General features: G+C 28.8%; 2 protein-coding genes across 2 annotated transcripts; both read left to right on the top strand.

Moving 5' to 3' along the window:
• The first annotated feature begins 1,100 nt into the window (after positions 1 to 1,100).
• On the top strand, positions 1,101 to 9,160 carry LOC145746326 (sodium- and chloride-dependent taurine transporter-like). Its single transcript, XM_082564587.1, has 12 exons — positions 1,101 to 1,444; positions 1,609 to 1,743; positions 2,509 to 2,749; positions 2,949 to 3,081; positions 4,259 to 4,393; positions 4,596 to 4,699; positions 4,979 to 5,103; positions 6,017 to 6,129; positions 6,515 to 6,655; positions 6,822 to 7,025; positions 7,539 to 7,712; positions 8,181 to 9,160. Exons 1-12 carry the CDS (start codon positions 1,171 to 1,173, stop codon positions 8,349 to 8,351), a joined length of 1,950 nt encoding a protein of 649 aa, XP_082420713.1. The 5' UTR covers positions 1,101 to 1,170; the 3' UTR covers positions 8,352 to 9,160.
• A 1,627-nt stretch (positions 9,161 to 10,787) lies between these two features.
• On the top strand, positions 10,788 to 14,373 carry LOC145746374 (pantothenate kinase 2, mitochondrial-like). The gene is made up of 6 exons (XM_082564644.1): positions 10,788 to 11,132; positions 11,345 to 11,564; positions 11,824 to 12,021; positions 12,989 to 13,175; positions 13,403 to 13,526; positions 13,601 to 14,373. The coding sequence occupies exons 1-6, from the start codon at positions 10,887 to 10,889 to the stop codon at positions 13,766 to 13,768; spliced, it is 1,143 nt and encodes a 380-aa protein (XP_082420770.1). The 5' UTR covers positions 10,788 to 10,886; the 3' UTR covers positions 13,769 to 14,373.
• The last annotated feature ends 699 nt before the right edge of the window (positions 14,374 to 15,072 follow it).

Below are 15,072 nucleotides of genomic sequence, written 5' to 3'. Positions count from 1 at the left end.
AGTGACCTTGCTGCAATTATCTATAATTATTAATTTAATATACAACAGACGTTTATAATACCAAAATTAAGTCTTTTAACCTAATCAGCCGAGTTATGGTAACTTGGTCTGTTAATTTAATTTACAAATACACACTAAAACAATATTTTTTAAATAAAAACAAGCTTTTGGTCGAGTAGTGTGATGTCCCTAATAAGGTAAAATATCGAGGAAAACTAGTAACTAACAAACGGCCAGTTGACTCGCCAAAAAATCAAACTATTTAGTAAAAGTTTTTAAGATTTTTTTATAAATTAAATTAGAAAATATATAACATCAATGTTTTTTTATAAAATGTTTTAAAATTATTAAACAAGTATTTCTGTAATCATGATTTTAGAATGGTATTGGGTTAATTAGTACTAAAAATCTAAAATGAGTTAAGTTTTTACCGCATTAGGGCCATTACCCTTGCCCCCATCTCACGTTTCATTAAGTAAATAAAAACAAAACACATTTTTTTACCTTTTACAAAAAATCCTACGGGTTAATTTCCAAAATATTACCTGTAGAGGCGGAAATATTAAAGATTAATTGTTTATGACATGCATGTGCTAAAGTTTTAATGGAAAATTACCCGGCTTAATTCAATGTTATGAGAAAGGGTACGCAGTTAATACGTCATAATCGTTATAGTAAATTGTAACAAATCATAAGAAGACTGTGATGCCATCTTGGAGTTTTTCAACAAAAACACCAGGACAAAAAAAAAAAAAAACACCAAAATAAAAACACCAAAATACGTAAAAAGCATTCCTTTTGAATGACGTGGGCATCTATGGCTATAAATATATCTAAAAAATGTTGTCGTTATCAATCGGGCCACGAAGAGAGAGAGAGAGAGGTTGAAAAAGGTTTTAATACCGGCGAAGTGCGCGTAGGACTAGCGATTATATTTGTTCTGTAGTAGGAAGTCTTTTCGCTGTAGTAGCGTGGCAGCAGCATCACAGATCGCACGTTTTAGCGTTCTTGTGTGAATGGGAAAAATATACATTTTTCAACCATATATCATGTAATTAACGCTCTTAAAATTTTTAATTTATGACCTAGTTTACTAATTGATTAATTTTTTAATGTAGCTGCTAAGTTTTAAGTATATTTAAATAAAAAACTGCTAAATAGTATTTGACCATGTCTCGCGTGGATCATATCAAAAATGATAAAATGCCGCTTGGAGAGAGTGGGGAATCTTTATTAACATCAAAGAGTACCACAGGTCTTATCAAGATCAAGCAAATGGATGTAGAGAGTGGATCTTCGGGTGAAATCCCTTCTAAGGAGGGAAAACTTCAGGAAAGGGATACGTGGTCTGGAAGATTTGACTTTCTACTTGCTTGTTGTGGTACTGCTGTCGGTCTCGGGAATGTATGGAGATTTCCTTATCTCTGTTATAAAAATGGAGGAGGTAAAATGAAAAAAGGGCATTATTTTATTTTCTATTTAAAAAAATATTTTTTTTGTAAAACAATTTTTAATATTTTTATGTTATCAGCCTTAACTTATATTTTTTATAAAAAATATTTTTTTTTAATAGTTATTCAATTTTAAAATTTAATAATTTTTTGTTAGGTGCTTTTCTTATCCCCTATATGATTGTGGTTTTGGTTAGTGGAATACCGATCTTTTTTCTGGAAGTTTCCTTGGGTCAATTTTCAAAACTTGGTGCCATACAATCTTGGAACTACTTGTGCCCACTTATTTCCGGTAAGTTTATTTCTGTTTTTTTTAAATATGGTTTGTATATATAAGCAGTTTATTCAATATAAAGATATATATATAATAATATTTTTTAAATAATTTTTGCCAACATTTTTATACCAATATTTTTATTATTTTTTTTATAATATTACTATAAAACTTAATACCATATATTACCACCCTTTTTATAAATAAAGAAAAAGATCAAATTTAAAACACATCCATTTTTTGTATAATCAATTTAAATTTAAATTGTTAAAAATGTGTTATTTTTATAATGCATAACGCGTTTTTCATTTCATTACTAAAATGATGATGTGTAGATTTAAATTTAAAATGATTTGGAATGGAATTAGTTTTCTCCCAAAAGGAATTCTAATGGTAATATACTTAAACGTTTTAATTGTTTAACAAAATTCACTTTTATTGACCTAGATTTTTATAATCACTTCGTTTAACTGTTTTTTTTTTGTATGTTATATCCATATACCACTAAGGTGTTAGTAAGCCAAATAAATAACTCTTGATGGAAATGCCAGATAACTTTTAAACAAATCGCAATTAGATTGAATTTTGTTGAAAGATATTATATGACAAGTTTATTTTTAAACTATTTTAAAATTGGTGACATTTTTTCAATTTGAAGTATTTTTTTATACATTTTGATGATGATAATTAATAACACACATTTTTCGCAAAGCTGTCATTTTAAGAAAAATCCCCAGTTAGATCCTCTATTAATTTGCATATCCCTTGTCTTTGTAAATATAGGTATCGGTATTGCATCAGCCGTGATAGTATTTTTTACACTCTGCTACTATGCTGTTATTCTTGCCTGGGCCCTTTTCTACCTTTTTCAATCCTTTAGAGCGGAACTACCATGGGCTAGCTGCAACAATTCGTGGAACGATCCTCTGAGATGCCAAGAAAACTTCACCTATGTCAGAGAACTCAACATGTCAGCCGAAGAAAGAAGACTAAATTTTACCTCACCAGTTGTTGAATATTGGGAGTAAGTGAATAATGGATTTTTATTCACCTTGTTTTATATATATATGTGGATCATACATACACCTATTTACTATACAAAACTAGTACAGACTCCTGTTTATGAACAATAAATGGCCCATATAGATATTCTTTTATTTACTGTTTTTATATAAACTAAAGAAAAAAATTTTGTTCATTAAAAGTGGAATTTTTGTTTTTAGAAACAACGTTCTTCAAATTACTGATGGAATTGAAGACTTGGGTGGTTTGCGTTACGAACTTGCAGGAGTTCTTTTGTTGGCTTGGATTATTTGTTATTTTACAGTTTTTCAGGGAACAAAATCGACCGGAAAGGTATGTGGAAAATATAACGAATTTTTTTCGGCGAAATATTTGCGCGATTTATATAAAACGTCATCGTGACTAAGACCTAAGAACTTTAATAAGCAATTCTCCTTGCATTAAGAATAAACATACGCTGAGACATTTAGGCGATATTAAAAAAAACTATTTTTGGTATTTTTTTATGTGATAAATCGAAAAATTTAATTTAAGCTTTAAAAGAGAAGGAAAGAGAGTGAAAATTACGCGAGCTTAGAAACAAACGGGCGCATTTTCTCACCTCGATTTCTATGGAGTCGCGCTACAGCGCTCTCCTAGTCGAACCGGGTACGATTTTAAGTAATTTTCCATTACGTAAAAGCTCATCCGCATTCGAAATAGCGGTTGAAGCCATTCGCTGAACCGAGCCACGTTGTCGAGAATTAAAAAAAGAACACATGTTCCAATCTATAGTGGTGTATTCAGTAAACAATATCAAGAATAAGGCTTTAAATACTCGTTAACGCGACTTGAGTTACTTGTATTTTTAAACAAAACACTAAATAAATTAACGCCGTTTTTTTATTTTTTTTTAAACGTGTACTTGTGGTTCTGTAAGTTGTAAACTTGTCGGGGGGAAAAGTAATTTTGGACTACATCCGGCTGCCTAATAAGTACATAATACTCATGATCAGCGCGTGTTGCATAGTTAAGCCAGCGCAACAACACGAGGTCTATTTAGTTTCCGCTTTGCCAACCTATAGCACAATACAGTTACATCCTCTATAATGTATATGCTGTGTGGTTATTTGAAGCCAAACTGTGAATATTGTGTTTTTGTTTTTTTATTATTAGAATAAATATAAATGTGTTTTCGTCGCAAGTATTTTTTTTTCCTTTTAATGGTGGCCGGAAGTGAGTTCCTTCGATTTTTTGTCTCTTTTTACGCGCAATTCTAAAAAGAATTGCTTTGAAAACAAGTTTGTTTATTTCGTTCACAAAAAAAGTTTGAAAGTCCATTCAAAATAACACAACCATGTTATTTCTTTATATATTATTATAAAGCTCATAGTTATCAAACAAAAATTAAAATGAACTTTAATTTTAAAATTTTAAAACGTCATCGGTAACCTTTATTGAATGCCAATAAATATACGCCTTTTGATATTAATATTATTATTACATTTCATTTGTTGATGTTTTTTTTCAGGCTATGTACGTCACAGCAACCTTCCCATACGTAATGTTGTTTATCCTGCTCATCCGTGGAGTTACTCTTCCGGGCGCATGGAAGGGAATAGAATTCTACATTAAACCCAACATGACTAAACTCATGGAACCACAGGTACTTAGAGCACTAACAAAACAAAGCTGGTTAATTAAGCATTGTTGTTATGGCAGAAATTTGAACATTAGCTTGATTACAAAAGCACTTAAACGATTTTAATATTGTGACATTGTGTAACGGGGTATAATCGCGTTTTGCAACACATTGATATCGATTTTTAAAGGGTATGATTTTTAACCACTTATGTATTATACATTAGGTATGGATTGATGCTGGCACCCAAGTTTTCTTTTCCTATTCGCTCTGTATTGGCGTTCTCGTGTCTCTGGGGAGCTTCAACGCATACAACAACAACTGTTTAAGGTAAATTATTGTCCGGCAGTTGCTATATTAAGCAAGTGATTTTTTAATAAGCTTGTTGGTTTGGCTTGTCGAAAATTGTCGAAACTGAGTCAGAAATTTGAAACAAAATCGTTTGTTGTTTACTATAATATCGTGACATAACTTTTCAGTTGCCTTAATCAAAGTTTTGTTATCCGGCTTAAATTCATGAACGGAATTTTCCATGATATTGTAAACAAATATGCCAAATATACCAAATATATACTCGTTTCTGTTAACGTAAATTAATTTACTTTTTAGGGATACTGTTATAATAGCTTGTGTGAACAGTGGAACCAGTATTTTAGCTGGATTCGCGATTTTTTCAGCACTTGGTTTCATGGCATCCGAACAAGGGATGGAAGTTAGTGATGTTGCTGAAAAAGGTGAATTTTTTATTTAATTTTTTTGATTTTCACTAATGCGAAAAAGCTTGAAGCACTCTTAGATGGACGAGTATTTTTTTATACCAATTTATGGATAGCGGTTAATTTTCAAGTTTAATCGGATAATTGGGATGATTTTTATGCTGTAATTTCAGCCTTCATTTAAAGTGCTTTATAATTAAACCATATCCAATTCAACACGCTACGTAGACTGATATTCACGGTAGTCTGCAGTTGGCATATGCCTTCAACAATTTTCTTTTTTTCCCGCCAATCTCTGGCAATGGAAAATTACCAGGCCATCGACGTGTTTTTAAACCGTACAGCGCAGTGAAAAAAGCTCCAAATTTAAAACGCCTACCAATATATGACGGGAAATGACGGCTATATCCTTCTTGCAGTATTTCTATACCGCTTCTTCAGTTCGCCTTAGCACGAATTAATTGCCTTGTTTTTCAGCCCGATCAGCTAAAATGTAAACAATAGTTTAATCCAGTAGTAACACGTGCGATATACGCATTTGACGTTATTTTTAAATGGGTCTTTAATGGTAAAACGCTTAGCTGTTTTAGTTAGCAGCTTATCGCTTAACATGATAGCCTATTATAAAAAACCGTCAACCTAATTTGGTTTCCGGATTTTAGCGTTAACGCATTTTGAGGGAAATTTAGTAGTAGAATTGATGGATTAGTCGCGTTTTCCCGACAATCTACTTAATTGTTTGTATTTTCCACCGCTCTGCATTAATACCGGTGTAATCAATCTAAGTTATACTTGTAATTTTCCACTGTAAAACCGTACGGTTTTAACACTATAAAACACATGTAAAACACTCCCGCTACTGTGTTACAAAAGTTGTTGAACATGATTCTTAAAAATCCACATTTTAAACTTGTAATATTTTCAACTTTAGGCCCAGGTTTGGCATTTATTGCTTATCCAAAAGAGGTTTTGTTACTCCCCGTATCACAGCTGTGGTCCTGCTTATTCTTTATTATGATATTTCTTCTTGGAATTAGCACGCTGGTAATTTAACATAACAATATTATCTGTGTGTTTAAATTGTTGTTTTAATAGTGGGTATATTTAAATACCTAATGATAAATATGGGATATTATTTAAATATAGGCAAATTAGGCTATGTTATTTTATAGCATATAATATAACATTGTAAAATATCTATAAATATATAAATACCCTAATTTTTAAATATATACACTCATTTATTTATATGGTAATATTAATTGCTATATCTATGGCATCTGAAATATAAAAATTGAAGAATGTATAGGAATTAAAACACCTTTTGTAACATTACATTTGATATAAAATCGACCTTACTTTGAACAAAGTGTCTTATATGACCTTTAGTAACAGGTTTTGATATTTAATCTGTTTTTGTTTTGTTCAGTTGACTGACACCCTTGCCTTGGTCACTTCAGTCGGCGACTTGTACCCTCAGTTATTTAGGGGAGGGAAATATAGAAAAGAAATTGCTATGGCTGTTGGCTGTCTGGTGTGCTATTTAGTTGGGCTCACCATGGTTACTAGAGTGAGTTTTGCATTATTTTTTCCTTGTGCCTTTTTTATTAATAAAAATTTACAATTCCTACATAGGGGGTTTTAATTTTTTTTCGTTTATTTTTGATATTTTCTCATTTAAAATGTTTAAAAAAAAATGTTTAAAAAAAAATTAAAATATAATTTTTTATTCTTAGGGTGGTATGTACATTCTACAACTGTTCGATTTCTACGGAGCAAGTGGATTTACTCTTTTATGGACTGCCACCTGGCAATGTATAGCTGTAGCCTGGATGTACGGAGATGAAAAATTTTATGATTGTATTGAAGATATGATTGGACATCGTCCTGGATTTTATTTTAAACTCTGTTGGAAATACTTGGCACCAATACTCAACGTTGTAAGTGATATTTTTCACTTGTATTTAGGTTAAAAATAGCTATTAAAAATTAAGAATTAATTTATAATTAAATTACAAAATTTGGGTATTTGTGTTTGACATTTTATTTATTTACGCCCTAAAATGCCACTAACAAAACATATTTTTTTAATAATTACAATTTTTGTTTATTTTTGGTATTAATTTTGTAATTTCTATCAAATTCAGTATTATTGGTTTTCAAAAACATATTTCTTAATCCTTAACAAGAATCAGAATAAAACAAACAAGAAAGTGAATTAGTGTCACTTTCATTTTTAGCATTCTGTGTAAACAAAAAAATGTTTAAGTTTATTAATAATTCTGATTATGTATTATAAAAATCAATAACAGCCATTTAAATTTATTGCAAAATATTGTTTAATCCTATAATTACTTTCACTTAGAATAAAATAAATTGATTTTTTGAACATAAGGTCGTTTGGTTTGTTTCTTAAAAATTCTTTTAAATTAAAATTTATTTTTTTATTTTAGGCCATTCTTGTTTTTGCCATTGTGAAATATAAACCCCTTATGTACAACAAAGTATATAATTACCCTGCTTGGGGTCATGCCATCGGTTGGACCCTTGCTTTTTCCTCAATCCTTTGCATTCCTCTTCGTATGATGTATGTTGTGTGGAAATCAGATGGGGATACTTTATTGGAGGTGAAAAAAGTTTGTAAATTTGCAATCTTGCAAAGTTAACTCAAGCACTAACAAGAAAATTCTCTAAAAACCAAGACTATTGCAACTTTTGCAAAATTTTTATTGAAAAAAAATTACCCTAAAAGGCATCGAAAATTTGCTGAAAATTACTTTTTCAAAAAAGCAACAACAGCAAAAAATAAAATTACATAAACACAACTAAAAAATATTTTTCTATTGCTAACCATATGCTGAACAATTCTCAATATACGATCACCACATTTAGAAATATGATATATCCTTTGCAAACACAAAGGATTTGGTTACTTGTTTGTTAACATAGAAACTATTCAGGCCCTCTATAAATTATTGCACTATTTATTTGTATTTTAGAAAGCAAAATATTTTACAATAAGTGTTGCTATTTAAACATTTCTTTGTAATAGATTTAATCTTTTGTATTGTTTTTAAGAATAAATTTTTTTTTAGAAATTTAAAAATGCAAAAAAGTCGAAAATTGATCTTTCCCACGGAAATAACATAAACTTGGGATTAAATATTGAAGAAGATGATGATGACGAACCATCCTCCGAAGACAGTCCTCCTCCTCCTTACTCACCCGGTTACAATAAAGTCGCTGACCACGAGACATCAATATGAGATCCAGTTGAATTTAAAGGGGGTCAAATAAAAATGAAGTGGGGTAGGGGGGTGCGGTACCCCCCTTTAGCGAGCTAATTAGGTCTCTTGCTCAAAGGCAAAGTGAAATTTCACAAAGTTGTTTATTTTTTTCCCAGTTATTTAAGTCAGTTGCATTGCCCTAATCTTATATATTTAAAAAAACGTTGCTTGCATATACGCCACTCTTACGATTTAAGTTGTATATTGTAGGGTGTGTTGTTAATTGGCACTTCTTGTTACAAAATTTTACGTATGCATTAAGAATTTATCTTATAACTACACATACACAAAAGTCCATAAGCGTGCTACTATGTTTTCTATGTAAAAACATTGATTTTACAACACACATTAGAGTGAGTTCAATATTCTACTGTGATGGTGAAACTCGATATTACACGATTTGGTTTATATAACGGACTGTGAATTTTGCGTACTCAAATATACAAAAGCTAAATTATCTACTGGCATTTACCTAATTTGACCTCCATACACAATATTTATAAAAAATGTCTCGCTTGTATATAAACTGTAGTATTTAAAGCGCTTTCTTAATTTTCTATGACAAAATTTTTGGACACTATTTATTTAAAATAATTTTTTTTTACGCCAAAAAGCTATTTGCTTCTTTTTCATGTTTGTATTTTCGACAAGTTTTTTTTGCGACTGTAATCCCTTCAAATCTTCAGATATATGACGGTTCTAATTGTTTCCAATGTTTCATGTTTTTGTTAATTGTTTTGGTTTTTGAAAGTTAAATTTTTTGTCTTCTAAAATACATAAAACTTAATTTACAATCTGCTTGATAAATTGATCTATTACTTTAAAAAAATTCTTATCAAAAAGAGAGATATTTATTAGTTAGTTAAAGTTATACACTTTTGCAAAGTTTAAAACTACATTTTTATGTTTTTGCAAGTTTCAAAAAAAGGTAAAATTTAGTAGTTGCCAAAGGTTACATAGTTAGGCTGGTAAATATACATTACCCTATATCAAATATGTATTTTCAAGCATACAATTTAAAGGCCAACGGACTGTTTAAAGTAAGGTTTTGAAAACCACTTTATTTTGTTTCCACAAGTTTAAGTTCATATATAGAACAGGCAAGCCAATAATAACTGTTTTCAGTAAATCTAGGTACTTACGTTGATCAGTTAATAGTCGTCGACAGCTCTGAAGTTAGGCTTTTAAATGTACTTGAAAGACGCAACTGTTCGGTAAATTGCTTTTGAGTGTTGAAATTGTTATTGTCTTTCTATGATGTGTTATTTGTATGTCATACATAACATGATAGAAATAACAGTAGTTGATGAAATGTGTTTGTGCTTTAGTCATTAATTTTGAGTAACTCAGCACTATCCAAACTTTCGTTTTATCTTGTCGTACATTTGTATTTACTATTTTAGCCCACTCAAAAATGCAAGCTGTATGTTATAGAAAAAATAAAACATGTGGGTGGGTCTTATAAGCTGAATTTTATCCAATTAAAAAGTTTATAATCTGGGTTTGGCTCGACACCCTTGATGCCCTTCAGCGTGATTTGCTAATTTAAAGTTTTCAAAAAATTACTGGCTCGCCTTCTTTTACGCCTACGCTCCACCCTTAACCCGCAAAACTTTTATCTTTGGTTGGACGTTTTTTTGGAAAAATACTGTAACTATTTTAATATGTCATTTCTATGATAAATAAACGTATTTACATTGAATAAAATAGTAAATCAACAGTAAACATTTACCTAATAACAACTTTAATTTAGCAAAACATAGGTTTTTATTGGTATTTTTTTTCTACATGATAACCAGACATTAAAAAAACAAATTTTTTTAAGTCGACAGTTCTGAGTTAAAAGGAATTAAAGGAATTTATAAATATGTCCAAAATAATCTTGTATGAAAAGGGTAGAGGTGTACAACTGCAACGTGTTTTTGAGTTATTCGTTAACACCGGACTCAAGGTGTCCCAGGCAATCTAGCTAGTCGTAATTGTGAAGAACTCCAGGCCTTGTGCACCGTATGTCAGTTTTTATAATTATTTACACGTCCGTTAGTGGGAGCAACTGAGTCAATAACATAGTTCGTTATTTGTGCAAACTGTTTGAAATGTTTTACAATTATAAAAAGATAGTGTGTTTTATGTGGTCAATTAAAGCTGGTTTTGGTTTTGTAAACACGTGTAGAAGCCTATTAAACTCAAAGTGTATTTAAATAAGGTTTTTGAGCAAGAAACGTATGTTAAGCTAACTTTTATGGGTTTGTTGTCATATGTTATTATCATGTGACTTGCAAAAAAACGTGTTTACAATAACCATCATTTTAAAAATTACGAAAACATGCGTAACTAAAAAAATTGCTGTCAGGAATGATTAATTACATGCATGTTTTGCCAGTAATCGGATATTGTTTTTTTTAGATTATTTATCATTTAAAAGTTTGTTAGTATTCAATGCAAATTTAGTAAAAAAATATTAAAATAAAAGTTTGTTATTTTTACAAACTGTAAAAATTTAAAAACTGCGAAATGAGTGAAGAAAAAAAAACACCAACGAGGGTCCGGCGACGCAGTTCGACTAAAAAACAACCATTTCCATGGTTCGGTTTGGACATTGGTGGCACTCTGGTAAAACTGGTTTATTTTGAACCACGTCAATTTTCACCAGATGAAGAAGCTTTAGAAAAAGAGTCTTTAAAGTCGATTCGGAAATATTTAACATTAAATACAGCTTATGGGTCATCTGGAGTTAGGGATATCACAATGGAATTGAAAGTAAATTATTGTAGCTTTATGTAAAAAAATTGAATTGTCTGCAATAAATTAAAATATAGGATAATATATTTTGTAATTTTTTATTTGTCCAAAATTTTTAACAACAATTTTAAACATAAAATTTATATGCTTACTATCTAAATATTGAAAATATTAAGTTATCTAAATACATTTTTAATTGCAATTATTTATCCCTTTTTTTATTTTTTAAGAATATTAAGCTTCAAAATTATGAAGGAACGCTTCACTTTATTCGATTTCCCACCAATAAAATGGACAGCTTTGTTAAAATGGCAAAAGAAAAACAATTTGCAACATTACTCGACACTATTCATGCAACAGGAGGTGGGGCTTACAAATTTGAAGAAACGTTTTTAAGTGAAGTCAACATCACCTTAAGTAAATGGGATGAATTAGACAGTTTAATTAAAGGTGAGTACTCTGGCTATCTTTATGCAATTGTAGTTGTAAAATATTTAAATATTTATAAGACTGTTATTGATTTTTTGGTTCTCTGTTAAGGTATCTAATTGTTGTGATATCTTGAAAATCAAAAAATTATCCATTATATATTTTTTTTATGATTTTTAGAAATTTATGACTTATGTTTTTATTAATTGCCAAATTAAAATAGTTAATTGTTTAAAATTATTTTTAATTACATTTATATAAATATTATTTTTTAATTTAGGAATCCATTTTGTTGACCATAATAGTGATGTTAACGGACATTCTGAATGTTTCTCGATATTAGAACCCCTAAGTGAAGGACCCCTTAAAAAAGAACCATTTGATTTTCGAAACCCTTACCCCTATATTGTCGTTAACATTGGGTCAGGTGTTGGGGTAATGCTTGTTGAATCACAAGAAACATATCGAAGAGTAACAGGTAAATACAGTTTTTACATTATTAATAACATTTCTGTTTGACTATTTTAAAATACTTTCCTCCTAACTATTATTTTTACTCATTATTTTTCCAATAGTTTTGAGTATATAATTAAAAAAATATTGCATGATATTATATGTTAAATGCATTGTTAACTTGTTAATTAGTGTTATTAAATGACAAAGTAATTTAGAATTTATTATAGGATGTAATTACATTTCAAAATTTTCCTGTATTTTTATAGTTGTATTATTTCAGTATTAATGTGTATTGTCAAGTCAAATTTTAAGTTAAGAATTTTTATTTAATATTTTTATTGCCCTAAAAATATAGCTAGTAAATTATGTGTGCTTAACACACAGTCTATATACTCATTTTTCCATACATTTGTTTGCACAATATCACCTACATTATAAATTATCTACCTATATTTACCATGGTAAATTTGCCTGGTTTAATGAAACTAGGTTAAGACTATATACATAAAACTTAGATGTGTAATTTAGCATGAGTTTTTGTCACTTTAGGTTAGTTTTATATTGTGTTGATATATTTAAACAAATGACAATGCCATTAGGTGTTAAGTAAAAGTGGCAGAATGTGTTTGCACCAAAAAACATGTTAAAAATTGTTAAAAACATTAAAATTTGGTTTATGATATTTTAAATCATTGAAACTTATTTAAATATTTTTTTTATTAATTTACAGAAAAAATATTATTTATAATTTTCATCTTAAAAAAACATTTTTTTGTGCCATCCTTGTTTAATTTAATACTTAACACCAAGAAAAAAAGATTGATTAAGTCATAAAACAAAAGTTATATTTTAAATTTTTGGTATTAGTTATAACTTGTTGCATTATCATAGACTTCATAATATTTTGTATAAAATATATGTATACGGAACACTACCAATAATCGAACTATTTGTTTATAATTACTGTATAATTTTGTATTCACTTATAGGTACTAGTTTGGGTGGGGGTACCTTTCTTGGTCTATGTTGTTTACTGACAGGATGCCAGACGTTTGATGAAGCAATAGAACTAGCCACACATGGAGACAGCACAAAAATTGATCTTTCAGTTGCCGATATTTACGGTGAAGCTGGTTATTCAAAATTTGGGCTAGCAGGCGACGTAGTAGCATCAAGGTTTATATTATTATGTTATTTATGTGTATTGTATTGTCAGATTTATATTGATAAATAAGTTAGTTTTTACTTACATTAATTAATGTGGTATAAAATGTTCTACAGTACCCTTATAGCTTTAAAAAAATATCTTGTATATTTTTTGCTGTTGTATATTTTTAAAATTTGTATTTAAAGTAACATTACTTCCCTTAAATTTTACTTAAATTCCCAAAATTGTTTTTTAGTTTTGGTAAAATGAATTCAGAACAGCAACGAACAAACGCATCAAAAGCAGATCTGGCAAAAGCCACTCTAGTTACTGTTACTAATAATATTGGATCCATTGCCAGAGATTCTGCTGCAAGATATGTAAGTATTTTTAAATACAAAGTCAGATTTTTTTTAGTATAGCTGAAATTTTTTCTAAAAATTAATTTTTTTAGAATGTCGAAAGAATTGTTTTTGCTGGAAACTTCTTAAGAGTGAACCCGATTTCAATGAAGTTACTCGCCTATGCAATGGACTACTGGTCCCAAGGTTCATTAAAAGCATTATTTCTTGAACACGAAGGTTACTTTGGGTCAGTAGGTGCTTTCTTACATAACTTATAAACTTTAAACACCATAAAAAGGAGATATTTGATCAAATGTTTTGAAAATCTGTGGTAAAATAAATATAAATGCATATTCCATGCAGTCAGTAATTTTCAAAATAAATCGATCAATATTTAAAGAGCATCTCTAATTGACATGTCAAATTTTGTTAAGTTATGCATTTAATCATTAGGATATACATTCCTGTGTAAATCATATACATTTTTGTTCTAACAAAATGCTATTTGTATTTTTTTTGTTATAAATTAATTCATTTTAAATTATTATAAATTAAATGAAGCTTCGTCGAATATGCTTTAGAAATACTAATAGCAATACTAAATAAAAACTAAAAAAGGCACCCTGGTACAAGACTTTATATTAGTGTTTACCTATGTTAATTATGCAGCTTTTAATGTTAACTATTTTTCTGATTATTTGAAAATATAACAAATATATATTTATGTTGACAACAAAAATTTGTGTAAATATTTTTGTTGTACATTGTTCCTAAATGATTTAGGAATGTCATTTTGATAATTTTATTGAAAAATATGCACTCCTATCTATATTATTTTTAGATTTTTGTAGCAGTTTTTTATTTGTTCTTGTGATTTTTTTACTTTAGGCATAATCAAGTTTTTTTTTACATATTTATTAATAAGTAGATTTACAATTTATGAAAAAAAAATATCATTATTTAATTTCTGAATGAACATATTGGGTTAACTTAATTAAATTGTGTTTGTACAAATTAAGCCATTTAATCTTGATTAGTGATTACATAAAATTTTTGTGATTTTGCCAATCTTTGCTTATTTAAAATGTCAAGAATTTTTGTACAATTTTAAGGTTACAAAATGTATTTACGATTGCAGTAACATTTTATTTATTATTAAAAAAATTGTATTTTTAAGTTTATTTTATTTTCAGATAATAATAGTAATAGTAATAATAAAAGAATGCAAAATCAAAAACATATGTGGTTAGTTTAAAACTATTTTGACTGAAAATATTATTTCATATATATATAATATATTAAATATAAACATTAAACTGTGTTTTATTTAATTTAATACCTAACTAAATAGATAAACTGGCTGTAACCCAGCAATAAGTTTAAATACTAAATTTTGTACTTGATATAAGTAATATGAGATTGGTTATCAGTTAATTTCTATTAATCAATATATGTTACAAGTGTTTTTATAGGGCTGGTAGAACATATATATTTGGTAAGAAATAAATAAACCTGATACTAGATTTATTATAGATATTTCTATATAATTAAGCTGTAAAATACAATTCATTTTGTTTTAACA

Source organism: Corella eumyota, chromosome 3 (genome assembly GCF_963082875.1).
Source record: "Corella eumyota chromosome 3, kaCorEumy4.1, whole genome shotgun sequence".
NCBI lineage: Eukaryota > Metazoa > Chordata > Ascidiacea > Phlebobranchia > Corellidae > Corella > Corella eumyota.
Note: the sequence above shows the minus strand (reverse complement) of the source record. Positions and strands in the feature narration are given on the sequence as shown.

What these genes read in the sequence shown, in the direction of transcription:
- LOC145746326 (XM_082564587.1), top strand. Translation starts at nt 1,171, where the DNA reads ATGTCTCGCGTGGATCATATCAAAAATGATAAAATGCCGCTTGGAGAG. An exon ending in CCAGTTGTTGAATATTGGGA is followed by an intron (nt 2,750 to 2,948) that starts GTAAGTGAATAA and finishes TTTTGTTTTTAG; the next exon opens with AAACAACGTTCTTCAAATTA. An exon ending in TACAACAACAACTGTTTAAG is followed by an intron (nt 4,700 to 4,978) that starts GTAAATTATTGT and finishes TTTACTTTTTAG; the next exon opens with GGATACTGTTATAATAGCTT.
- LOC145746374 (XM_082564644.1), top strand. Translation starts at nt 10,887, where the DNA reads ATGAGTGAAGAAAAAAAAACACCAACGAGGGTCCGGCGACGCAGTTCG. An exon ending in ATATCACAATGGAATTGAAA is followed by an intron (nt 11,133 to 11,344) that starts GTAAATTATTGT and finishes TTATTTTTTAAG; the next exon opens with AATATTAAGCTTCAAAATTA. An exon ending in ATTAGACAGTTTAATTAAAG is followed by an intron (nt 11,565 to 11,823) that starts GTGAGTACTCTG and finishes TTTTTAATTTAG; the next exon opens with GAATCCATTTTGTTGACCAT.